The following is a 26,022-nucleotide window of genomic DNA, read 5'->3' as shown; positions in this document are numbered from 1 at the left end:
ATTTCTTCAACTTTGAAGTATGAGCGAAGATTTTGGGGTATGGTAAAATGAAAAATGGGGCCTGAAATTCTGTACATTTAACATGATACAGAGATATGAAAGCTAATACTCATGTTCTTTATCAGAGTAGTTTCCTAAAATAAATATTTAAAGTAAATCAGTCATTTTTAGCTATACTTTCTCTCTCCAATACAACTTGAAAGCATTCACATTTCTTTGAAAACTGTAATAAATTTTTTGTTACTGTGTATGCTTATGTTCCACTTTACGATCCTCTTTATTTAGAAATCAGAGAAATCAATTTTTGTTTTTCTTATTTTAAAAGAAAAAAACGGAAAATCTCTGATCTTAGGCATTTTCTGGAGATCTTCATTTGGTTTAGTTTAGTGATAAATGTCCAGGGCATTTTCTGGGTGGTAATGAGTTGGAGGGTTAGCATGTAATAGCTGAGGGCACTCTGCCGCTGTCAGGGTGAGGTTTGGTGTTTCTAGGCTGTTGGATGAAACTGAACATATGTGTATCAAAGACTTGGTTGGTACAAATGATTTCAGTTTTATAATGTGTTCCTTCATTAGTTTGAGATTTTGTATAATAAGTTGATTTAGTAATCCATTGAACAACATTCATTTATTCATTCAACAAACAGTGAGTGGCAGGCCCTCTTCTAAGAAGGCATACCATGAGTGTAGGAGTGTAATCTAGTGATAAGGACAAACAGTAAATACATGAACACATAATTAAGAGGTTAACTAACTGACTAAATCTAACAATCTCCCCTGTGGTAAAGTTGGAAATAGCACGAGAATGATGGTTGTTGGGGCTGTGCTTAGATAGGCTGGTCAGGGAAGGGGTGGCATCTAAGCAAGAAGTGCTTTGCATCCTCAGTTCTCAGCACTTGGTTCCTGGCACTCAGTTACTTTTGGTTAAATTTCACTTGCATACAACAGTTTGGCAGTGTTATTTACCATGAATGTGGTTGAGAGCTAAGAGATAAACAAAAAGACTGTCAGTAGCCAAAATTAATTTTACAAAACTTGAGGCAATAAAAACTCTCATATGCTTGTCATGGACTCATCCCTTGGGCTATCATAATTTTAACAATGTAATGGGTTTCTCAGTCCTCAACAGATTGTCTTGAAGGTGGAGGTCAGTGATGAGCAGTGGCTGAGTGCCTGATGGTATGTGAGGAGATGGCAGGGAGAGTTACTCTGGGATTTGGGGGGTGGGCTCTGGGGCATTGCGTGTGTGGTGGCTCCACCCTTGGATTTCTGTTTCATACTAATGATCATTTGGTTTAAGATGTCAGAAAAGCATATAATAGATCTTTGAAAGCCCTGCATCTAAATTGATTAAAGCAAAAACATTATCGATCGTTAAAGAATTTAGGCTTGAGTTCCTGACAGCTGGGATACTGTATTTAGAAATTGGAAGTAGCCCATTTTGTGGATGGAGATGTAAGATAATTATCGTTATGTGATTGGTTGTATTTACACAGCTGAGGTACAAGAGGACTTGCATTTAGATTTCACACATTTCTAATGCAGAGACTCTTTAGCTAGACCAGAATTTAGTAATCTCTGTCCAGTGTGGCTCCCATATATGGGCATTAGATCGAATGCAACTGATTGGCCCCAGGTCTGACAGCCCAACTGTACTGTGTTACAAGTTATCACAGGCTCTCAGGAGGGTTAGGTGCAGTTAGTATCAAATAATGAGACTATGTATCTAAAAGGATACCAAGTAGGTTTTTAATTGTGGAAGACAGTAATAAAATCTCCCAAGCAGGTGCTTTTGATGGTTTTCCCTCTGAAGTTCACTGTGTTCTGCACATTGTTACTACGGATCCATTGATGACTTGCTTACACTACGACCCGTCCTGTCTCCCCTGCACCTGACTTGCTTCCAAACTTTTCAGAACTGGAACAGATAGTAACAGATTCTTACAAGTTCATGACTGCTGTAGCATTAGGAGGCTCCTGCAGTATGTCCTGTTGTTGTCTTACTCAGAAAATAGAGCCCCCCTCCCACCCCAAACAAAACTTCCATATTGTGTGTAAGGGTTTCTATAAACCAGAGAGTCAACATATTAAAGTGCAATTCATAGGGGAGTTGCTGGCTGTGTTGACTGAGCTTTACAGACATTTTAACACTGGCAAAGTGTTATCCTAACTGCTTCAAATCAAACTGAAAGATGCTTGTGTGAAATATAGTATTAGATATCAAATCAAACATATGGGTGTTGAACGGAAGGATATGTGTTGTGGTGGTATATGGTATTCTAGCATGTGGAGTTGTATTTTATGGAAATTCTTTGGCTTGGTTTATGGCAGGGACATACATTCATTATGAGATATCAAGCTGTAAAATAAATACAAGCAAAGAATTCAACTGTGCTGTTGAATGGTTTTCAATACAAACTTGTCTGTTCTACTAACTTAGGGTCTGTGTGATGAGAGGCGTTTGTAAGGCATTGTGGCCAAATGTTTTGTCACCATTGCTGACAGCTTGAAAATAATTTAGATCAGGTCAAAAGGAATATGAACTTTAGCTTTTTGCATTTTTTTCCTTTTACTTCATTTTATATGTTACGAATTACTGTCCTAATTGGTCTTAGAGGCAAAGTGTTGAATATTTCCCTTCTTATTCCTTCTTTTTCCTCATTAAGTATTCTGTAGTGAATTTGATTTTTAAGTGTGTATCTGGAACTGATGTCTGAATTCTGAAGTGTGTGGGCTTATGGGGCTCAAGTTCTCGGAGTGCTCAAATGGACCATATTGTGGCATTAACATTGACTTCATCATTCCCGTCCCAGGAGTGCTTTTTGCCATTCTGGTATCTTGTTTTTCTTTTACTCCCGTTTTCTCTCCCAATTAGGGGAAAAAAAAAAAAAGTCAATAGATTTCTCATTTGAAAGAAAATCAAAATATATCAATGATGTATTTATTGCATGAGGAAGGAAGGATTTTTCTTTGAACAATGATTTCAAGAATTTTTATGCTCATGTAAATTAGAGCTAGAGAAGGCACATCTTAGGCCATTTTGTCTGTATCTCAGGTGTTTGTGGTGCAGTACACTTTGCTTTACATCATTACCTGTTTTATCAACTAGGAAAATACTATCCTTATATTATATCTGAATATCTTTCCTTCAAGAACTCGAATTGGTGGTTATATTGTTTGATAAACATAGTATTGTTTTCTGAAAGGGTTTCATTTGATTGTAAAGCAAAGTTGTTTCTTTCTAGCAAAAATAAAAAGTGGAATTGCTAATGTAACTGATATCTGTTACAAATGTAATTGGAGTATTCTGACCTTAGTTGAAACAAACATGCCCCCAAACCACAAGCGTCCTACAAAGTATTCGTAAGTGAACTTGGACTGGAGTTCATTTTCATTTGAGTGTTGCATGAGAGTGGGTTAGCATAATGCTTCTTTGACTTTCTTAGCAGAGTCTATTTTTAATGTCAGTATTAGGAGCTCTACCTTGCTCCCTAGATTTGTATGAAATGATCAATGTTTGATATATGATAAAATTTTATTTTTTTAAATTTAAATAAAAGTCAAATTATCTTTTGTTTTCATTGATAATATGTGAGTAGAAGGTAATATACCAGTTTATCTAATGGAGAGAATATTAAAAATACTGAATTCAGTTGCTTAGCAAAGAACCCACTTTATGTCGCTGAATTGAAACTGTATTTGATTTCATTGAATTGTGCATTTTAACTTTCTCATTTGCCTTGCTTGACTTCTTGACAGATGCCGCCTCAGTATGGACAGCAAGGCGTGAGTGGTTACTGCCAGCAGGGCCAGCAGCCTTACTACAACCAGCAGCCGCAGCCTCCGCACCTCCCCCAGCAGGCGCAGTACCTGCCATCCCAGTCCCAGCAGAGGTACCAGCCTCAGCAGGTGAGCGCAGCTCCTGGTCCCCAGGCCTCTGTTCTGTGTTCGCAGGCCGGATCAGGTTCTGAGACATCTTCCTGTCCCATTTAAACAATTTCTGTTCTCGGTGGAAAAAAGTGTAGTTTTGAGAAAATGTAAATCAATAACCTAATCTAAACTGTTTATGAATGGATGTTTGAGATGGAAAGGTGGGAGGAATGACTGGTTTAATAGCTTCTTACATTATTGGTTAGTGACAGCAGAAAATGTCAGTCATTTCATGTTCTTGTCATTTGTGTTCTGAATCTTTCAAGAAAGTGCTTTGTCACTTTGAGGCTTATTCAGGAAAATGGTTTTATCATTTAATCTTGCTAATTGGCACATACATGGTATTTTTATCTTGAGCTTTTTTTTAAATTTGTTTTTGTTATAATGGTAAGTGCTACTATATCAAAACATTGTTGCCTTTGGCAGTGTTGCTCTTCCTGAACTAGCTTATAAACAGATAATCACTTCAATTACAATATATTAAAATACTAAAGGGAATCATGTACTTTAAGTATGTTAAGCAGTTTCTAGTTTAAATTAACCTCATTAAATACTCTTCGGTTATTGGGCTATGTATTTCAGCTTACACAGTTTGTAGAAAGATAGTGCATATGCATTTGGTACAGTGATTCGGTTTCATCCTGTTTTAGTGAGTGTCAATGAGTGATGTTAAAAGACATCATGAGTTAGGGACCTGTACTCTGAATTCAAGTAAAACTTTCATAGCATTTCCAGTCGTAAGCATCAAAATGTAAGTTTGCATTTTATGTTTTCCTCGCCTTTCTTTTTTGTGGGGTGGGGGTGGTGAAGAGAGGGGAAGACAGTGACATTGACTATTCAGTTTTAAAGTGCTTCTTACACAGCTTGGAGAGAATGTTGATGCTAAGCAAAAATATATAAATATATGAAGCTTAATTGTAATCATTCAGCTGATTTCTTAAGAATTTTCTTGGCTTCTTTGGAGTCTTTTCCCATGTGACTTTTATTTAAGAGTTTCAGAGAGAGTTTATAACTTTAAACAAAACACATTAAAGCAACAGCTGAGATTGAAGATTCTACAGAATCTTGTTTTTTACGTATATGTTTTCAAAATTTTGCTATTATATGAAGCAATTTATAGAGGTAGGAATGTACATTATTTAGTCTGGTCTTTTATTAAAATGTGGGAAAATAAAATAACCTTTCAATATCATTTCTTTTTAAAAGTAAGAAAGACTGGTATCTGGGTTTGTGATATATAAACTTACAGGCTTTTTCATGGGCTTTTAGAGCCTTATTAAATTTCTCTATAGACAGAATGTTTTGTCATGTCATCAAAGTTTAAGGAGGACTCAACAGAGAGATTACATTACTCATTTTACTTTGGTGTGCTGAAATGAATCTCGGATTATAAAACCAATTTGATTAAGGATTCTGAGTGCCTGTCATTTCCTTCAAGACAAAGTTCAAAATTTACTTCCTTTATGAGGCATTCACTGATGACTTCTTCCACATGGCAATTAGTTATTTAATATCCTTCATATTTAAATATTTAAAACATACTGCAGCTAAAATCTTTAATGAATACTATTTTAATGTGCTTAGTTTAGGTCTGTTTTATGCTTTGATCAGTTCTGCCATTGTTGTATTGACTTGAATACGATAAATTATATGTCAGGAAATACTATATAAAAATGACTCTTTAATGTAAATATTGTCATTTTTGGGATATTCTGAGGAAAACCAATATAGCTCAAAGCATGTTGGAAATTTTTTCTTCCTTTCATACTCTCTAACTATACAATGTCTAAATATTTTTTTAAGGTTCAGTAAACTCATTGTGGGACAGAGAAGTAGAAATTGGAGATATTCAGGTAGCTTAATCGGAAGGTCTGGTTTGACAGGAATAGTTTTGGTTTTTAAGGGAGTTAAATGTTTGAATAGATTGGGTAAGTGCCTCTAGGAAATGAGATCTAGTATTTCAGACATAGTTAACACCTCTAATACCAGAATAATCCCCCAAGTCTATCCCAAAACAAAGTAAATATAACCACTAGAGTATTTTCAAAATCAAGCCTGATTTAATAAGAATGTATAATACTGAATTCACATACACTTAAAATTAACCAAAGTAGCTCAGTTGTATTTAATATAAGAAGCCAGACCAGTGTTTCAAAACAGGCAGAACATTCCTTCCTGCAGACATTCCTTTTGTTCCCAGATACAGAATACACAGTCTGTTGACTTTTGTATTAGGGCATCATCAGCAAATACTACTTTGTGTCTTTAGTTAATGTGATTGATACAAAAGGTACATTCAGGGTTCCATTAAGATACCTCACTTTGTGTCTTTAACATTTTTTAAATGTGTAATGTTTTGAATAAATACATTCATGTGTTTCAAAAATGTACAAGTTCAAGGAGATGATTCAGATCCAAGGCTCCCACCACAGCTCCTCTCACCTAGCTCACCGCCCACTTCACCTTTGCCACATGACCGCTTCATTAGTTTATTGTATGTCTTTTGTTAGTTTCAGAGTAGAAAAATACCATATTTTAATTTTTAACTCTAACTTTACACAAATGTTGGCACACTGTATGTAACATGCTATAAACGTCTTCTGTTCTTTGTCATCCCCCTTCCCCGCCCACTTAAATATATTTCTGTAGATCTTTCCAAAGGAGTACATCAGGCAATCTTCCATTCTTTTTTATAGTTTCATTCCATTTCATGGACATATTATAATATATTTAACCAGCTCTCGTTTGATGAACATTTAGATTATTTTTAGTTATCTGCAATTCAAACAATACTGTCATGATGCTTTGTGTATGTGTCATTTCATAAATGTCCAAGTGTGTCTGTAGGATAAATTCTTGGCTGTGTCAGTGGGTATATGCAGTTGTAATTTGGGTAAATATTGCCAGATTGTTTCTCTTAGAGGTTATACCAATTTATACTACCACCATCAATGTGTGAGAGTCCCTGCTTCCTTACACATGTGCCAATAGCATGGTTTTAGGAAACTTCTGGGTTTTTGCCAATCTGATAATGTAGCTTTGATTTGCATTTATCTTGTTAATGAGTGATGTTGAACATCTCATGTTTAGAAGTGCTTTTGTTTCCTTTTTTCTGGACTGTTAATTCATGTCCTTTTATCTTGAATTTTTCTGTTCAGTTGTTGGTCTCTTATTGATTTATAAAAAACTATATGTACTAGGGAGACTGGACCTCTATCTAAAATGGATTACTGAGAACCCTTCCTCATCATGTCATTTGTCTTTTGATATTAATTTTTCTTTTTTTTTTTGGTCATGCAGAAAGGCTTTTTGAATTTTTAAAAAATTTCATGTAGTCACAATTTTTAGTCTTTTCTTTTATGATACCTAGATTTTATTTTAGTGGAGTACGAGCCTTCCATACTCTGAAGTTACAAAGGAGCTCTCCCATGTTATTTTGTAGTATTTTTATGGACTCATTTTTGTATTTCACTTACCCTAATCTATGAAGAGAGGTATGATCCAACTTAATTTTTTTTTTCTAGATGGCCAATTGGTTAAGTAACTTTTCTTGTGTTGACTGTTGTATTAGGTGTTGCCAGAGAAACAGAATGTGTGTATGTGTACATATACATAGCCTATTGGTGGAATTGACTCTCACACTTATGGAAGCTGGCAAATCCAGAATCCAGTAGTGGGCCAGGAGGCTGAGACCAGTAGAGGAGACGGTGAGCATGAAGCCTGAAGGCGGTCTGCTGGAGAATTCCCATTTGCTTTGGGGAGTGGGAGGTGTCTTTTTGTTCTGTCCAGGCCCTCAACTGATTGGATGAAGCTCACCCACATTATGGTGGGTAAACTACTTTGCTTAAGCTCACCAATTTAAATGTTAATTTCATCTAAAAATACTCTCCAAGTTGATAAATAAAATTAGCCATTACAGTTATTTTTTCCCGACTTTTATTATTTGTTGAATTCTCTTAGGTACAATGTTTGAGGTTATTCTGAGAATTTTATTCTCTTCCGTTGGTCCTTCTGTTAATGTCTCAGTACTATACCGTTTTTATTATTTTTTTAGTATCTAGTAGGGTTAATACATCTTCATTACCCTTCATTTTCAAAGTTCTCTTGGTGATGTGTGTTTGCTTGTTTTTCATATAAACTTTTCATTTCTTACCACATTTTTTCCTAAAAATTTTGTCTTTTTTGTTATTATAATGGAATCTTTTTTTTCATTGTACCTTTTTCCTTTTCTGTGAAATAGGTGATACTTATAAAATAAGGAGTAAGACAAAAAGAAGTACCTTATTTGAATGATTAACAGTGCACTTATAATAAAGCAAGCTGTGTTTGGCTTGGGTTGCTGTGGGCCAGGGAGATACATGCTCCTGAAGAGCCTCATGAGAAGTGTGGGGTTGGGAGGTTTATAGAGTTGTGTGTGTGTATTGGGTGTGTGATGGATGGTTCTAAGAGGAATTAGGGACATGAGGGTCAGTTTGAGCTGGCTGCTCTCAAGAAGTGAGGGCATTTGGTGATTAGGTGTCTTAGTTTGGACCTGCAACGTAGGATTGAAGCGGCCGAGCTTGTCATTGGTAAAGAAGCACCTGTCACCTAGACAAAGACAGTGTTAGAAGAGGCGGATGATTAGTCATTTTTGTTGTCCAGAAGTGGCCTTGTCCATATCTGCTTTCAGCACTGCTTCTGTGCTGTGGGGGATGCTCTGGTCCGCTTGTTCTCGTGGCCAGTTTTCCTTCTCTTCTCACATTCCCACCCCAGTATCCCTTGTCTTCCTGAGTGACTTCTCTCTCCATTTCTTCACTTGTTTAGGTAGTTTTAATTTCCTTTATAACATTCTTCAAAAAGAGCTGTTGTACCTGTTTGGTTTGAATTTTCCTATTTACCTTATTTTTTTGTTGCTATTATAAACAGAAATTTTACATTTTATTCATTATTACATTGTATTTTCTCATTGTTACAGATATATGCAAATATAATGAGCTCTGTATATTAGTTTTTTCCCCAGTTCCCCTTTAGGTTCTTGTTAATTCTACTAACTCTAATCGTTTATTGTCTCTTAGGTTTTCTCAATCTTTTTTAAAAAATTGCTTTAAAAAGAAAACACTCCCTTCTCCCCCTGTTTTGTCCTTCTGCAGACTGGCTTCTCCAATGCACTATTTGAAAGGACTGTCTGTTCTTGTATTATCTCTGACTTAAAAGAAAGCTTTTAGCATTTCATCATTAAATATAATGTTTAGTTTTTTTTCCTTTGTGGCTGCCCACTATTAGACAAGAAAGTTTCATTCTTTTCCTAGTTTGCTAAGAATTTATCATGAGTGGATGCTGAATTTTACCTTATGTGCCTTTTTTTTAATCTATTGAGATGATCACTTTGTTTTCCTCTCACAATCTGTTACTGGGGTTTACTACATTTTTTTAAAGTATTGAACCAAATACGCGTTCTAGAATAAACCTAGCCTCATGATATATTATCGTTTTGTACATCACTGAATTCAGTTTGCTGACATTTATTTAGGTTTCTTAAATCATTGTTCATATTGGATTGGACTGTAATTATCCTTGTGAGGTTTTGGTGTCTGTATTAAAGAGTTTTGTAAAAATGAATTGGAGACTAGTCCCTTTTTAAACTTACCTGAAGACTTTATATTAACATTTGGAATTACCTGTTTTTGGTAATTACCTGTGTTTGGTAGAAGCGTCTGTAAAGCCATAAAGGATTGTGTAGCCCTTGGTTATTAGCTTTTGTCCCATTCCTGGTCTTGTTTCTTTTTTGAATGTAGGCATATTCAAGTTGTAGAATTCTTCTTGAGTTAGTTTTTTACTTATATGTGCTCCTATATCCATTGCATCAAGGTTTTTAAGTTTATTAACATAAAGTTCCTAGTAATCTTTCTTTCTTTAATCTTTATAACATCCAGAGTTAAGGCATTTTAATTCATAATTTTATTGCTTCTTTCCTTTATTCTTGATTAATCTTGCCAGTGGTTTGCTTTTCCAAAGCCAGTTTGGTCATTGCCCTCTTTATTACATGTTCTTTTAGAAGTTTAATTAAATTCTGTTCTTTCTTTGATTATGTCTTGCTTTCTATTTTACTGATGTTTATTTTGCTTTTCTTTTTCATAGTCAAATGATTTCTTAGCTTATTTGAAACATTTTTTTTGTCTGATGAAGCCAAATATAAGACTAAAAATTTTCCTCTTGAGTACTACTTTGGCTGAATCTCTCAAATTTTGATATGTGTTATTTTTGTTCTCTTTTAGGTCTAAGAATTTCCTTACTTCCTTTCATCCTTTTTTGTGGGGGAGGTTATTGAGGCCTGAGTTTATATTCTGTTCACTGAGAAGGATTGATATATGCTGTTGCCAGTTGCCTGTGAGCACTTGTCATTGGAAATCATAATTTGTATTTTATTTTGTAAAGTTAATTATTTAAAAAATTCTTCACAGGCTGATAAACAGCGATACAGCGAGCACTTTCATTTGCTAACCCGGCCATATTCAGACGTCTCCAATTGTCTTCAGAATGCCTTGATGGCTTATTTGTTTTAAGCCGAATTCAAACGATATTAACACATTGATTTGGTTCTTAAGTCTTTTTATCTGGAACAGTTCTCTCTTACCCCCGCCCCTGTTTGTGCCTCTGATATGTTGAAAAAACTTGAGTCAGTTAGTTGTCCTGTGAAATGGCTTTGTCTGATTGTTCTCCCTTGATGTGGCTTACTTTGTTCATCTAACACCTCTGTTTCCTATAAATTCCAAGTTAGAGCCAAAGGACTGAAGTTAAACATTTTTGTTTGTGATTGTTGTAAATCATGTCCCGAGCATTTAGGTCACTGCTCCTGTTCACTGGAGGGTCTGTGACCATCCCTTTGAGTGAAGAAGCCTCCAAGTGGTTCCAGCTCCAGCCTGAGACATTGTGATGAAGACAGACCTTCCCCTTAGTACTCTGTCCCAATTCCTCACCCAGAAAATCTGTGAGCATAATGTATACTGTTGGCTTTAGGCCGCTAAATTTGGGGTGACTTGTTACACATCGTTACTGACTGACATGGTTTGGATACTTTATAGGTGATGCTGTGAGTGTATTACATCAGGATGTTTAAACATCCTAATATTTCATTGTCCTTTAGCAAGTGATATTAAGATTGATCAGTGGGTTCAGGTGATGATGGCCTCTGGGACCACTTTAAATGGAATTCTCATCTTGAGGTTTTGTAGGGCACACCATTAAGTGTTAATTTTGACCAGAAACTCTGGTGATGGTTAGCCTGTGGTTGCTATTTCTCAAAGGAGCCATTTTTTAATTCCTCCTGTCTCTCAGTATCAAGTTGAGGGACAGGTGTTTCTTGCTTCTCTTTAGTGGGGTTTCTGGCTTCTCTTTAGTGGGGTTTCTTGCTCTTAAATGAAGGGGTATCCCTTCTTTGTCCCCTGCTTTATTTGAAAGGGATTGTCTCATGTTTTACTCCCTTTGGGTGGGCCCTAGAGTCCTCCTTTCTCCTGTTCCCCGTATAGTCATCAAATGGAAAGTTAAAATCTATAACAGAATCAGCTTCTGTTGCTCTCTTACTTTCCATGTTCTCAGTTTACTTTCTGAATCTTTGGTTTTACTCATGCCAAGTTTGTGATCCTTTAAAAAGGCATGTTATCCACTGTTTTAGATTTTTCAGCCATCGACATTAGACTCTCTAATCCGCCGTGCTGCTGAAACTGGTACTCCTTTTTATTTCCTAGTTGTTTATCTGGTATCTTGTATACAGTTTAAAACTATATAAGCATGTAATATAATAGATACTTTAGAACATACAGACAATAATTCTTATTTTATAATGAAACTTTTCTAATGTCCCCGTTACTGTTTTTGAAATAAATCCATAGATATATGTTACCTACACAAAATTCATTGATAATATGTGTTACTACCCAGAATTTTAAGCAAGTCAGAATAATGCACTAACTGTATATGGAAAGGTGAAGGGAAAGTAGTATATAATAAAATGTTGTCTGTTTAACTAAATAAATGCTTGGACATGATTGCATTGAAGACTCGTGAGATGGATGCTGTGTGTGTATGTGGGATCACTGTGAGCTTGACAGCTACAGAGTGAGACTGATACAGGAGGGTTGCGTCAGCCGCTCAGATGTTCTCAGCAGGGTCGTCAGGGGAAATGTCATCTTTTAAGGTGCTGAGCGACTCTTGGTCAAAGTCCGAACAAAACAGAAATATAATCTCTCAAGATACATTGGTATTCCTAGAAAATTCAGCATATAATAAAGTTATTTTGAGAATACTTTGTTCTTACATGCAAAATGGAGTTGGGTTCTAGCCTTAGACAAATAGTTAGCTTTTTGTGTAGTTTGTTTTTAAATCTAAATGAATGTTGGGACATTTGACATGATTGTGGGATGTGACATCATTTTCTCATACATCATAGCACAATCTGGCATTCCTACCTCACACCCACCAAGTTTCATGGCATTTCTTTATACTTCTGCAGCTAACTGCCCCCTTGGAATCTTGTCAATACATGTAACTTACATGCTTCCTTATTTTTTCTGAAAAAAAATTCATGTATAATATGAGTTATCTAGATACAAAATTTCAAACATCAGTATAATGCCATAAGTGTAATGGAAAGGCCAACAAGTAGATTATAATAAAATATTGTGTTTTTCATAAGTAAATGCTCAGACATGTCTACATGTGAAATAGAGACTTGCACCTGTATATGTAATAACCATGAACTCTACTGGTACAAATGATTGTCGTATAGTTATGTTGCCTGAACAGCCCAAAATTGTGAGCAGGGTTCGAATCCATGGGATTTATTACCGTATAACAGCAATTATATAAAATGAAAACCTCTAACATTTTAAGTAACATGCTCACAGCGTTTTTTAACAGAAAAGGTAAGTTACCCCAAAGTGTGGTGATATCCTAAGTTTTTAAATAAAGTATACACACACACACACACACACATACACACACAGAGTAACAGAATAAATGGGCTTGGTTTATTTTTTCTGTTGTAGACCAAGAGATTAATACAGCAGTGAAATGCACTGTCCAGTCACCATTTTATTTATTCAACATGCTGACATTTCCTTCTTTTAAAAAGTTTTGATTTTTAAGTCTTTTAAAAAAATAGTTATTTGAAGAAGTTGCCTCTATTTGAAGAGGCTGCATTTTTGTATCCTAGCTTATGTTCCTCAAACTCCTTTACACAAGATTTAATAATCTGGTATACTGGAGAAAACCTCCTTAAATGTCATGTAAGTTTTAATTTTTGTTTTGATTTTTGTTTTGTTGTAAAGTTTCCACTTGCCTTCCATTTCATCATTTTTGAGTTCTAAAGTATTATATGCCAGTTTGTTTCCTGGTTTACTGTCCCCTCCTGGCAAACTCTCATTGTCTTCCTTTCTCCTCCTTTTACCTGTAGACTCATAATCTTTTTCCTTTTACCTTTAAGTCCTGTTCTACTTCAGACCCACTCCTATGAGATGCTGGAGAAGAGATCCTGTTTTCTCTTGTGGCACACATTTCTCCCGGACCTCCTACCCACTGCTTGTAACGGATGCAGCTGTTAGATATCGAGGGCAGTGTTCCAAGAATCAAGTAACCTGCAGGGAGACGCCTGGTGTAGAAATCAGACTGTCTGTCAATACCCTTTCCTTTGACACTGGTCTTGTGCTGATTCAGCTCCGCTTCCAGGACTGTGACAGTTGGCAGCCTTGCAGAACACTGTATTTCATGACTTTAATCTACACTGTTGTTTCCATAGCCAGAAAAATCTTTCTTTCCTTAGAGAAAATTTGTAGGAGGTAACTGTATTCAAGTCCCAGTTAATTTAAAGAGAGTATATCAGGATGGATCTTTAAAACAAAACAAAACAAAACCAAGTTTAAAGCAATAAGAGAATAATTGCTTTTATTATCAAGTTACTTAACAGACTCCTGTGTTAACATCTGAGTGCTAGGCAATCAATGGCAGCAAACTATAAACATCCCTGTCTTTGCTCTTACAATAAAATCCTGTAAAGCAAATAATATGACCACTTCAGTAATTTAACACAGACCTCCTATGGTTAATTTTCTCCAAAAGCTGCCGAATAGGAGTGGCTTATAAATTAGTATTATTCTGTCTTATAAAGAATAAGAAACAAAGATTAGAATAAATAAGTAACAATAATAATAAAGAAATGTTTATGCCACAATGGATCACCATCAACATGCTTAATGGAACTTCTGAATTCCTTCAGAGACTTCAGTAGAAAGTTACTAACTATGAAATATTTTACCCTTCCAGCTGGTAGAATTATTTCAGATTCTTGAAGGAAATACTGGATATTACCAATGCATACTTCTCAAGGTACAACTTTTGTCTTTTTAATATTTTTTTGACTTCAGGTTTACTGGAAAAATTGCAGAAGGCAGACAGGAAAAGCAAAACATAAACTATGTATTGAATCCCTCTGTGCTTGGGTGTGCTCTGTATGCTATGCTGGGAGTCCAGAGTAAGACGTTGTGTCTGAAGTGAAGAACTCCAGTTGAATAGAAGGGTCAGCATATGCAGGTGACATTACAGCAGGAGAGGTGTATTTTCAAGCTATGATTGGATATTAGTAGAAGTGTCCCAGTGGAGGTCTTGAAGAATAAATAAGAGTTTGCTGGTGAGAGAAGAAATGATCTTGGGGTAGGACCAGTTAGTTCTCTGTGAGAACAGAGGTAATGCCCAACCCTGAATGATACTGAACTGGACTCTAACATTGGGGTTTGATAGTCAAGGTCATTTAGAAGGACCATATTAATTAGGCTTGGAACTGGTGTCTTATGTTGCTTTTTCTCGATGATTAAGAAAGAAATAAAAGGTTATTGTTCAGTAATTTTTTTTAATCGAAAATAATTCTAGTTCAGCAGTTCACTTGTAACAGTGGACCACTCAGTAGTTAAGCCAAGTGGAAGTCTAAGTCTATTTATATATGCGTAGGTAGACACAAGTGTTTATATTTTCTAAAATACCTTTATTTAGCCATCTTTGTGGACAGAATTTTTCAAAAGGAGATGCAGTAAACAAAGTATTTGGCAAATCGGCATCATTTTGAAAAGAAGGAGATAGCATTGGAACATAAGGGTAAAATATTTCATAGTTACTTTCTACTGAAGTCTCTGAAGGAATTCAGAAGTTCCATTAAGCATGTTGATGGTGATCCATTGTGGCATAAACATTTCTTTATTATTATTGTTACTTATTTATTCTAATCTTTGTTTCTTATTCTTTATAAGACAGAATAATACTAATTTATAAGCCACTCCTATTCGGCAGCTTTTGGAGAAAATTAACCATAGGAGGTCTGTGTTAAATTACTGAAGTGGTCATATTATTTGCTTTACAGGATTTTATTGTAAGAGCAAAGACAGGGATGTTTATAGTTTGCTGCCATTGATTGCCTAGCACTCAGATGTTAACACAGGAGTCTGTTAAGTAACTTGATAATAAAAGCAATTGGAATGTCGATTGATAAAGATATTCTTTGCTTTAAAGGTGATTGCTACTGAAGCCAGGGGTGTCCTTTGCATTTGACTCTCCTCCTTCCTTCTTGCTGACTTGCTTACAGTTGTCTTAGGTGTTGAACCAGGGCTGAGGAATTTCCTTTTACGTTTAAAGAGCTTGTAAGCATCTGAGGAGGAAACTTTTAAGTTAACCTGCAGGTCTCTCCAAGGCCCGCTCCTAGGCTGATTTCTGCTTGTTGGCTTGGGTAGCCAACCACGTAACTGCTTCTAGACTTGGGTTGGAGCCACTCCTGGGAGCTCGGGTGGTGCTCAGATGGCTGGAACCAGCAGCAGGCTGCGTGGTGGGCCTTTGTCTGGCCTGGCCAGAGGTTAGAAAAACTGGAATGAGAAAGTGGTGACTTCCCTCTCTCTGCTACTTTTCTCTCTTGAGAGACAGAGCAGTATATTAAAAGCTCATCACTAATTTTGAATATACAAGTAGATATAATTTGCTGCCCTAAAAGTTTCAGTTTATATAGAATGATCAGTTCCATGTGTGTATTTGTGTGCAGTTTGGTTATTCCTGAAAGCTTCTTAAATAAACAAATAGAAAAAACTACTGGAGAATGAAGAAACACATTTTGAGAATGTTAGGATTTGATGTGAATGTTTTGTTGTTGTTTCTGGTTGTTGTAAAAATCAGGGTGATCCTATGCAACTATGTCTGCCTGGGTCTTTGCTTTTATTTTATAAAAGTGGAGAAAAGCAAGAAAAATTCTCACATTTTATACAGATTATCTCCAGTAATAAAGCATTTTTGGCTCTTTGATGGAGAACTTTCAATAGTTATTCTTTTTATGTTTTGGGTTGTAACTGGCACTCTAACTGCATTGGATTATAATTTGATAATTTTCATGTTTAAAATATTTTTAAAATAATTTTTTCTTTCAAGTACCAGAATCAAAGGAAAACAAAGCCAGGAAGTGAGGAATTATATAGCAATAACAATATTTTCAATACTTAGTTTACTTTTAGAAAGATAACGGAAGCTTCCCCCTGAGAAGAGCACCCTGAAAGCCACAGACAGGCTTGGAGCGTGTGCGCAGCCCGGTCCTGGTTTAGGCTGCGCTCAGACTGTCTGGTGTCTGGTTGTTAGAGAGTATCTGGCTTGTTCAGAAATATGCGAAAGATCCAGTCGGCTGGCCATGACTGTCTGCTGTGGTGGTAGAAGAGGAAAATCTTACATTGTTTAAGATGTGTTTTATTAAAAGCTGAAAAAAACCCCTCAAAACACAAGAGCAGGATTTGATCTAAAAAATCATTGAAGTTCCAACCATACCCTGCTTCTAACACAGCTGTAATGGTAGGTGAGCTTTTTCCATTCTTTGTGTCACTTTTTTCTTCCACCTCTCCACCATCTCCATCTCTGTCTCTAACTGCGATGGAGCTGTGGGACTGAACTGGACGTCCTGACCCTTGGGTGCACTTGGGACGTGATCTCTAGCTCTTTATCCCAGTTGCCCAGACTCAGCGAGCGGGTGGAGGAGGAAGCCTGTCCCTCTGTGGACGGGAACATTGTGTGGAGCTGGCTCTCACCTGACTGCGGCTCTCTTTGTACCCCTTCAACCTGCTCTCTTCTCTGATGACCCACCCCATTCCCCCTATTGGTATTGAGGGATGAAGTTGAAGATAGAGTCGGTTATGCAGTTAAAAGCATCGTCCAGGTTCATTATGTTTATTCATACAATTCTCCTTCCTTGATATTCAAATTCTGGCACTAGGGAGATTGAGAAATTTTTGGTTTTCCTGGATTGTTTTTTTGCTACTCTCAGCTATCTTCATTTGTCTTTAAATACTCATTTCAATTTGTTAAAGTATGGAAAATGAAGTGAAACATAACTTACATATATATCATTAAAATTCTTCCTTCATCAATCTTTGATTTTTAAAAATTCTTAGAGTAACAGGCTCTGTGTATGTTGTATTCCAGAAGATGATTATCTGCAGATGTTTGACACATAGGGTTACTTTTAGAATTGCATTGCTTGTGTGGGCAATGGCCACCTTTTTTTCTGAAAGGATAGCGGGACCAGCCCCAGTTCACTGACTGATTTCCCTCACAGTGCTAGGCTTTTGGCGAGAGAGAGGAATGGATCTATGTGTCTTTGCATTAGCCTTGGGAGTGAAAGAAGGATAGAGATACAGGGTAAAGCAGAGCCAGTGTGTAAGTGCACAGCTGAGGTTTTCTTAAAAAAAGGAGGAGAGGAGAATTGTCTGTATCAGGATCACCTGGGGTGTTTGCTCAAGTTTTCTTACTCCAAACCATGGCGGATGGATATTAGTTCATATAGTAATAGTAACCCTCAGAGGTCATACAGCAAGTTGTGCCTGAATGTGGTGGAGCTTGGGTTTGATCCCAACTCAGTTTTAATCTAAAGAATTTACTGTCTTCTTTAGTATTATTCACAGTAGAGATACATATTGTTCCAGAGGTAGCCTGATATGCAAGCCTTAAGGCCACTGTTACGGAACTTTGCAGTTGTTAACCCAGGGTTTTTCAAACTTAAGTGAGCATTAGAGTTGCCTGGAAGGCTTGTTAAAACACAGATTATTGAACCCTACTCCCAGAATTTCTGACTGTTTGGTTTGGACTGTGGGTGAGTTACTCAACCCCTGTGCCTCAGTTTCTTCATCTGAAAACAGTACTTATTTAATGGAGTTGCTTTCGAGGCTACGAGCTGACTCAGTGAGTGAAACACGTGGAAGAGTGCGTGGTGAATAGCACGTGTTACCTCACTGTTAGCCGCTCCTTCCAGCAGCGTCACGGCCTCAGGAGAAAGTCCCAGTTCAGTGGGTCAGTGAAATGTTTGATTGGTGGTCCTCTCTCTGTTCTCCAGTCCTCTCAGGGTTCCTCTTTGCTGCAGGTGTAGGGGCAGCTGCAGCCTCATGTGTACTGGGAAGTTGTGTGTCAGAGTAACATTCTTGTTGATGGCAGGCTACAACTGTAGTGAGGAATCTATTATCAATATTAATGAGACTTATCAGAAAGAACATTTCATAAAGTAGCTTGGACAAGCCTCTTGTTTTTCTAGAATATTTTTTTAAAATATGGAAATAATTGTTTTTTGAATTCTTAGAAAATAAACAGTATTCTAAACCTAGCCTTTGAACTCATTGGTATATATAGTGTATTACAGGGAATATGGCTTTGATATAAACTTAGGATCTGTCTTTGGAATCAGTAGGTAAAAAACCATTTGAACTTTGGTTGTGTAATTTTCTTTTTTTAACTAATATAAAAGAGCAAGGGTAAAGGACGATGTAGAAGAAAGTATTGATATAGACTTGGAACTAAAGTGATCTCCCATGATCCTAAACAGATGCCAATCATGATATATAAAAACCCTGTTCATCAGCACTGGGAGACTCTGACCCTGAACCTTCCCGGGTTAGCTCAACCCAATATGGTTTCCAGAGTAGGAGACTTAGAAAAACTTGTTCAAGGTCGCACAGCTAGTGAGTGCTCTTAAAGTTGGAATTTGAGCCTGAATTGGTTTGACTCAAAGGTTCTTGGTCTTTGGAGAGATCTGTCGCTGGAGAAGGCATCTTGGAGTCAGTGAAATAGGAAACTGGGCCTTTAACAGGCTGGATCAAGGTAAATGTAAGATTGTAAGATTTAGGCAAGGAGGGCAGCTTGGTCAGGAGATGCGGTCCAAAGGGTCGCTGAGTCAATAGTAAGGAGATTTAACCTTGGGGTTCCAGGGGAGAGTGAAACAGGCAAGATTAATTTGTTTAAGATTATAGAGGGATTTTTTTTTAAAGACAGCTAAGTATTAGGATTAAGTAGTACAGCAAACATGTTAAAGATAAAATGGGAGGTTAAGAAATTGTGAACGATTAAATGATCAATGCGTAGTGGGCTTTCTTGGGAGAGTGAGGACTGAAGGCAAGGGACCAATTAAAAAGTTCTTGTAGTCCTTCGGGTGAAAGCTGGAGTCAGCATCACAGTCTTAGCCCCAATTCTGGATTCCTGAACTTGTCTTTCATACTGTTCACTCCATTTTCAATTAAATGGAAATTTTCAAACAATAAACAGAAGGAGACAGAGGTATAATGAGCCCTGTGCAGCCATCACGCAGCCTTCAGTGATTATGTGGCCGGTCTTGTATGCAGGCTCTCTCTCCCTTCACCCCCAGCACCCACCCTCAATATTATTTTGAAATATATCCTGGATAATGTATCATTTAATCTGTAAATATTTCAGTATATAACTCTGAATGATAAAGAGCTTTTAAAAAGAAACATAATACAGTTATCACACTTAAAATACAATTTTTTCAGGGAACTATATTCAGTGTCTTGTAATAGCTTATAATGAAAAAGAATAGGAAAAGGAATGAATATATATATGTGTGTGTATATATATATATATATATATATATATATATATATATATATATATATATATCTGAGTGACAGTGTTGTACACTAGAAACTAACATTCTAAATCAACTGTAATATAAAAAAATGTTAAAAATACCATGCTGAGCATACAGTAAGGGCTCAGTGAAAGGCATCAAATCAAACCACACACAGACACACACAAGTTTTTCATGCCAATTATCCAATGTTCAAATTTCCAGTAGTTTCATAAATGGAAGAAATGTTTTTGATTAATTTATATTCTGAGGTAGTTTAATCAAGATCCAAATAAAGTCCGATCCTACAATTTGTTGTTACCTTTTCATCTCTAGGGTTTTCCTCTGTCTCCATCTCTCCCTTTCTCTTTTTCTTTTTTCTATTACAACTTACTTACTGAAAAAACTGGGTCATTTGTCTAGTAGAGGTTCTTACAGTATGAGATTTGCTGATTGATTTGCTATGGTTTAATGTATTCCTCAGTCTTTTTTAACTTCCTATAAACTGATAGGTATATAAGCTTTATCAAACTCATTAGCAGGATGTTTTTTTTTTTCTTTTGCTAGAGTATTTCATTGCTGTTTTATCCATTAGGAGGTAAAGGATGTGTTGATTTTTCTCTTTTGATGGCACCATTGATGCTCACCATAGTCTTTCCCTCCCTCTAATTTCCAGTAAATATATGTATATACACACACACACACACTTTTTTTTTTTTTTTACTATATTCTTTTGCAGACATCTTTTTGCCTTAAGACTGCCAGTAACAAACAGCAAAATGTGTTTTGTAGCACATTGCTACCAGGCAGTATAGCTGTTAACATGATAAATATTCTTGGACATGAGCCCAAGTTTTGTTCAGTTTTATGTGTTTGTCCTCATACATTTATTTTTGAATTGCTGTATCTAATTCTAAATGTAAGCTCTTAGAAGGCGTTCAGTCATTCACCAGGCTTTTGGGTACCTGTCGGTGCTCAGTGCTGGGAACCCAAAAGGAAGTATTAGTTTAGTTCAGGAGATACACAAGCAAATAGTTAAAGAATTTATAATTCTGCATTTTAGGAGCACATCTGAGGTCGGCATGAGGTTGTTGTTTGGGGGCGTGGTGGAGTTAATTTCTAGCAGGATCTTGAGGACAGCCAAATGCTTTGCAGACATGGAAAGAAGGGCATTCACCTGGACCAAGAGAGCTGCACGTGCAGACAGGTGGCCCTCTGGGAGCCTGTGAGCAGTCAAGTGGGTGAAGCTGAGGACTTGCACTGGCCCTGGGGAAGGCCAGGGTGAAGCTGAGGTGGCAGCTGGAGGTTGTTTGACAAGCTTTTCTGTGCCAAGCCGAGGACTGTGGGCCTCCTTCTGCAGGCACATGGAGGAGGCCTTTTCCAAGCAATAGCACACCGTGGCTGTTTGTATTTTAGCAAGTCTGCTCTGGTGGTGTGGCAGGCACAAGGCTGCAGTGGAAAGGGGCTGGCAGTTGGAGGAAGAGGAAGGGGATGGACTTGGCCATGATTTTAGGTTTGGTCATGTGCAGATGTACACGGATGGTGAAAGAGATGAGTTGTGTGGGAAGGCTCTGAGGAGCCCCACGTGGATGGTGACGCTCTTGATGAGGTGGCGACCTGAGGGAGGAGGAGCAGGTAGGAGAGTCATTTCTTGACAATATGAGTGCAGGAGACTGGTTCGTAATGCAGATAAAATATATTGGACTTGAAGCAGAGAGATTTGGGAATCATCACCATCCAGGCGTCAGTGTGGAGTCCTTGGGTGAAAGAGAGGAACCCGCTGAGGAGCCCTGAGTGAATGTCATCTGAGGCGGTACGGTGGGTCTCTCTATCTTGCTTTCCATCAGCCTGTGGGCTTGAAACAACTATTTGATGATAATGAGTGGTAGGGAGAGTGGCCCTGTATTCAAATTTGTAGGGGGTTTTGAATGTTAATATTTCTTCTATTCATAATATTGTAATTGAATGTTTTGGAAAGTATCCCATATATAAAATATTTGTTATAATTTTTGAAAGAGGAATTTAGGAGAATAAGAGGAAGTGTAGGATAATACCTTAAAAAGTTAACTTAGATTAAATCCGTATTATGATAGTGCTTGAAGCTTCCTGCTGTCTGTAAAGTACAGTTGGGATTTGTCTACCATGTTGAGATACTAGCCCTGTGCTCAGACTCTAGCTGTGCGAGTTGCTTAAGGTTTTGTTTCTTCATGGTAGAAGACAAGGTGCTGGATAATAGGGACTTTCTCATGGGGTTGTTGTATAGACAGACTGCACAGTGCCTGTCACAGAGCCCCGCCTACAGTGTCAGCTGGCCTGGCAACAGTGTTTCATTAGGGCGTTCCTGAGGACGCAGGTGGGTTGACTGTATCATTCTCAAAGTAGGTTCTTTATAGATTTTTATTGTTTTCTTTTTGGAGAGGATATTTTACATTTATAAATGTACAAACTAAAAATAGGTCAGTAGCATGCAAAGTTTCTCGAGCAGAGTGACGGTTTCACTTGCGTGGGGCAGCCCTGTGTGGCCAGTGGGCGTCGTCTCTGTGGCGCTGAGCCCATCTCCCCCCACTGCCGCGTCGTACATGCAGGGACCCTTTCTGTGTCCTGTCGGTGGCTGGGGTTGATGGTAGGAGTTCACAAAGCAGGAAGAGAAAAGGAGCAAGAAATTATTCTGACCTAGATCTTGCAGGGTGTTTTGAGGCTACTGAGATCCCCATCACCTCACTCTGGATCACTGCAGTAGTAATAAGTGCCATCACCATTCTCTTTCTGGTACATCTGTACTTCATTTGATTGTTGAGAAAACATCTCTTAAATATCACGGTAATAATCACATGTTCTAGATCTAGAAGCCATAGTGGCTCCCTGTTGCTTTTTGTTTCAGATCTGAACTCCCTGCAGGTCTTTAAAGACAACCAGGTTTTGCTAACTTCTGGACTTACCTTTCCCAGCCTCTTGGTACCACAGCCATTTGTTTGTCTAAGCTGTTGTCTTTTGTTACTGTCTACCCACCCTCCCACCTCTTCCCAGTCTCAGTTTGCTGCCTTTTATACTGTGGTTAGGCATATTGTGATGCTAAGATAAACATCTTTAGTAGAGTGATGGACTGTTAGTGTAAATTGACACTTTCTTTGTTGAGAGCACTTTGCCAGCCTCCATGAAAATTTTAAATGTACCAGCCCTTTGGCAGAAATTCCACTTGTGGAGATTCATGCTACAGAAATATTTCACTTGAAGATGTTTGCACAAGGATGTTCTGAGAACAACCCAGATGTCCATCAATAGGGGACTGGTAAAATAAGCCACAGGACTGACAAACAATACAATACTATGCAGCATAATAAAAAGAATAAAGTAGATATTTAGATGCAGATAAATAAGGTGATCCACAATGTATTGCTAAGGGACCAAAGAATAGACTGTGTACAAAAATATATCCTTATTGCTTTTAAAGGAAGACGGGTTTAAATTTATTTTTGTACTTGGTTATGCACTGAAAGATTGTGGAAAGATAAATAACAACCCGTTAGCAGGAACGTTTGTGGAGGGAATCATGGGAAGGAGGAGGCAATCTTTCTTTTCATTGTTTATCTCTTTGTATCTTTCAAATGCATACCACGGGAATATTTTTCCCTTTTCATTTTTGAAAGATTTCCTGGACATTTTATTCTACATTTTCTTCAGAGTCTCATGTTGCCATTAGTACTTAATTCTTTCATTATAAAAGAAAAGAAGCACTCTTGCTCCTAACCTTTCCAGTGTACCCAGGTGACAGTTTTCACACTGTAAGATGTTAAGATGGAGTGGTCCATGCAAGGTTTTCAGTATAAATGTCTAGACATTTGTTAAAAGTAACATCTACGTGAAAACTTCTGAAATAAATGTGTAAGTGCCCCTATCCTTAGCTCTTTTCACACTTCTGTTGTTTTTTGAGTCAGTCTCCCTTTATCTTTGACCCATAGCATAAAGAAGGTTAAAACCAGAATCCATCAATGGTGAAAAGTTGTGGGTGAATTGAAGAAAAATAATACTAACAAAGGACTCTGAGAGGGTTAACCACATTCCCCTTGCTTGGTTCTTCTGTGTTGCAGTATTATCACAGTGTAATCTTCTCTTCAACAGTCACAGCCGTGTGTATGTGTGGCGGAAGAACGCAATGATAGTGTGTGAACTGGTGTACAAGCTAGTGTGCGCTGGTTTAAACTTAGTAATAACAGAGATGGCAATAATGTGTTAAAAATGAAGGCTGTACTTACTGGTTTGTTTATGCTTTGTTGTTTGTTTACAACGTGTGATGCTCAACATAGTTCTTGTTTTCTGATCCTGACGCTGCCCTCGAATTGTCTATTAAATTATTTATTCCTACTTACTCTTCCTGAGATGAAAATAAGTACCTACCAGAGAATGAATATAGCTCTGAAGGGGAAAAAGCACAGGTTTGTTATGAGATATAACTTTTATATCTTTATTAAAGCTGCCAAATGTAGACTTTATAGCCCCTGTGTAAGTTGTATTAAGGTGATGATTGTTTTAGGTTAAAACCTGGTTACCTTTTCTGGATGTTCTCTCAGTTAAATGAATCCTTCTGCTCAACTTAAATTGAGGCAGAGCAAGGTCCATTTTCAGTGATCCTCACTAAATTTTGTTGGTTTTATTTCCAACTGTATTTAATAATTGAAAGCCTCTTGTGGTTGGGAAAGCCTTAAAAAATGAAATGTAAAGTCATAGTAAAATTTTCTGATGGCTTTCTTAGTCTGTTAGTTCAGTGCTGCTTATTTTAGCGGGGACAGCATCTGAATTAAAATGTGTGTTTACTATAGTTGTAATGGTCTTTTTCAACTCTTTTAAAAATCAGTTCATATAACTACAAAGAGAAAACAAAAGGAAATTTAAAAGGCTAATAAGCAGAGGGCATGTGAGCCTGCCTGTTCCTGTTTCTTAACAGAAGTTTACTAAAACAAGTATCTGAGCACTGCCCGTAAACCTTGTGTGCACAGACGCGTGTTTGAGGCACAGGCAGGGATCTGCTCATTTGTTTGCCCGTTGTGAGGCTGTCCTGCACCTTTGTGGGGGTTTTTGTAACAGAGTGAAGGCCCCTGAATGGAGGCCTTGTGCCATGCTTGATTTGAAATCCTCTCTGTTAATCTAGAGGAACCTGCAGGACACGCAGCTGGAAGTCCATGTGTCAAGTGAAAGTCTTGGATCCAGAGCAAGTGGTGTGTGTGGAGGGTAGGGTGTGAGAATGGTAATCATCTTTGGCTTTTGTCCCCTGCAGCCTAATTGTTACCCTCTGCCAGCAGCCGGACTGAAGAGTTACCCTTTTAAGTATCCTTGGATTGCCTGTGCTCAGAGACCTCACCTGTTACCAGATGAAAACCTGGACACCTCGGTGTGATTCTCTTACAGGAGTGCAGTACTGACTGGGCATTCTGCATCACTGGTAGCGGTTAGGTATCTTGATTGGTTGTGTGCGTGTAGATGTGTGTAGGTTTATGTGAAGGGAACGAGTTGCTAGGGAAGTGCTGGATTGTTGGCATGCTCTTCAGAACCTGTGTGAAGGCAGGTTGCACCAGCACTTGGCTGGTTAAGTCTAGTTGGTACAGCTTGTGTGCTTTTAGTACCAGCTATTGATCCAAAGTTTCTTGGCTTCAGAAGCTGTGTAATTTTAAGTGTATACCGTGTGAGAAAGGGGTAGGCCAGCAGGAGCTTTTTATAGGGTTTCAACTGATTAACATTAATTTTTAAAGTAATATTTTGAGGATTTAACAGAAGTAGAATTTATATATAATGTTTCTTTAATTCTAACACATATTTAAGCTGACAGAGGAAGGGAGAGAATTTTATTTTTAAGTGATATTTTCCATTCTTTTTTCCTCTCTAATCAGAAACTGGTTCTTCAACTTTCAGTGCCAATTAAGACATGCTATAATGAGCATTTAACATTCTGTCCTGCCGTCTGATTTCAGGTACAAATGGTGGTTGAATGTTTAGTAACTGAGCGTACATGAGACAGCTAGAGATCTGGTCTCCAGTAAGTTTGGTGTGGTGTAGTATTTGGTTTATATAACATGATTTCATCCTCATACCAAAACCATGCAGAATACCTCCAGGAAAAAGGTTCAGTTGGGTGCCAGAAAGGCTATGTTAACAATAAGTTTCTTGCACCTCAGCAGGTTTTTGGGGTGTGTTTTGTTCCCC

General features: G+C 37.5%; 1 protein-coding gene across 7 annotated transcripts in view; it reads left to right on the top strand.

Moving 5' to 3' along the window:
* Positions 1–26,022, top strand: part of ARID1B (AT-rich interaction domain 1B) — a 378,663-nt gene that overhangs the window by 108,208 nt on the left and 244,433 nt on the right. For all 7 annotated transcript variants that reach the window (XM_031456606.2, XM_064486535.1, XM_064486532.1 and 4 more), the window contains exon 3: positions 3,759–3,908. In XM_031456606.2, the coding sequence (XP_031312466.2) occupies positions 3,759–3,908 (150 nt within the window). The remainder of the gene's footprint in view (positions 1–3,758; positions 3,909–26,022) is intronic.

This window comes from Camelus dromedarius, chromosome 6 (assembly GCF_036321535.1).
Source record: "Camelus dromedarius isolate mCamDro1 chromosome 6, mCamDro1.pat, whole genome shotgun sequence".
In the NCBI taxonomy this organism is placed as follows: domain Eukaryota; kingdom Metazoa; phylum Chordata; class Mammalia; order Artiodactyla; family Camelidae; genus Camelus; species Camelus dromedarius.
The sequence above is the reverse complement of the archived record's forward strand: the minus strand, read 5'-3'. Positions and strand labels throughout refer to the sequence as shown.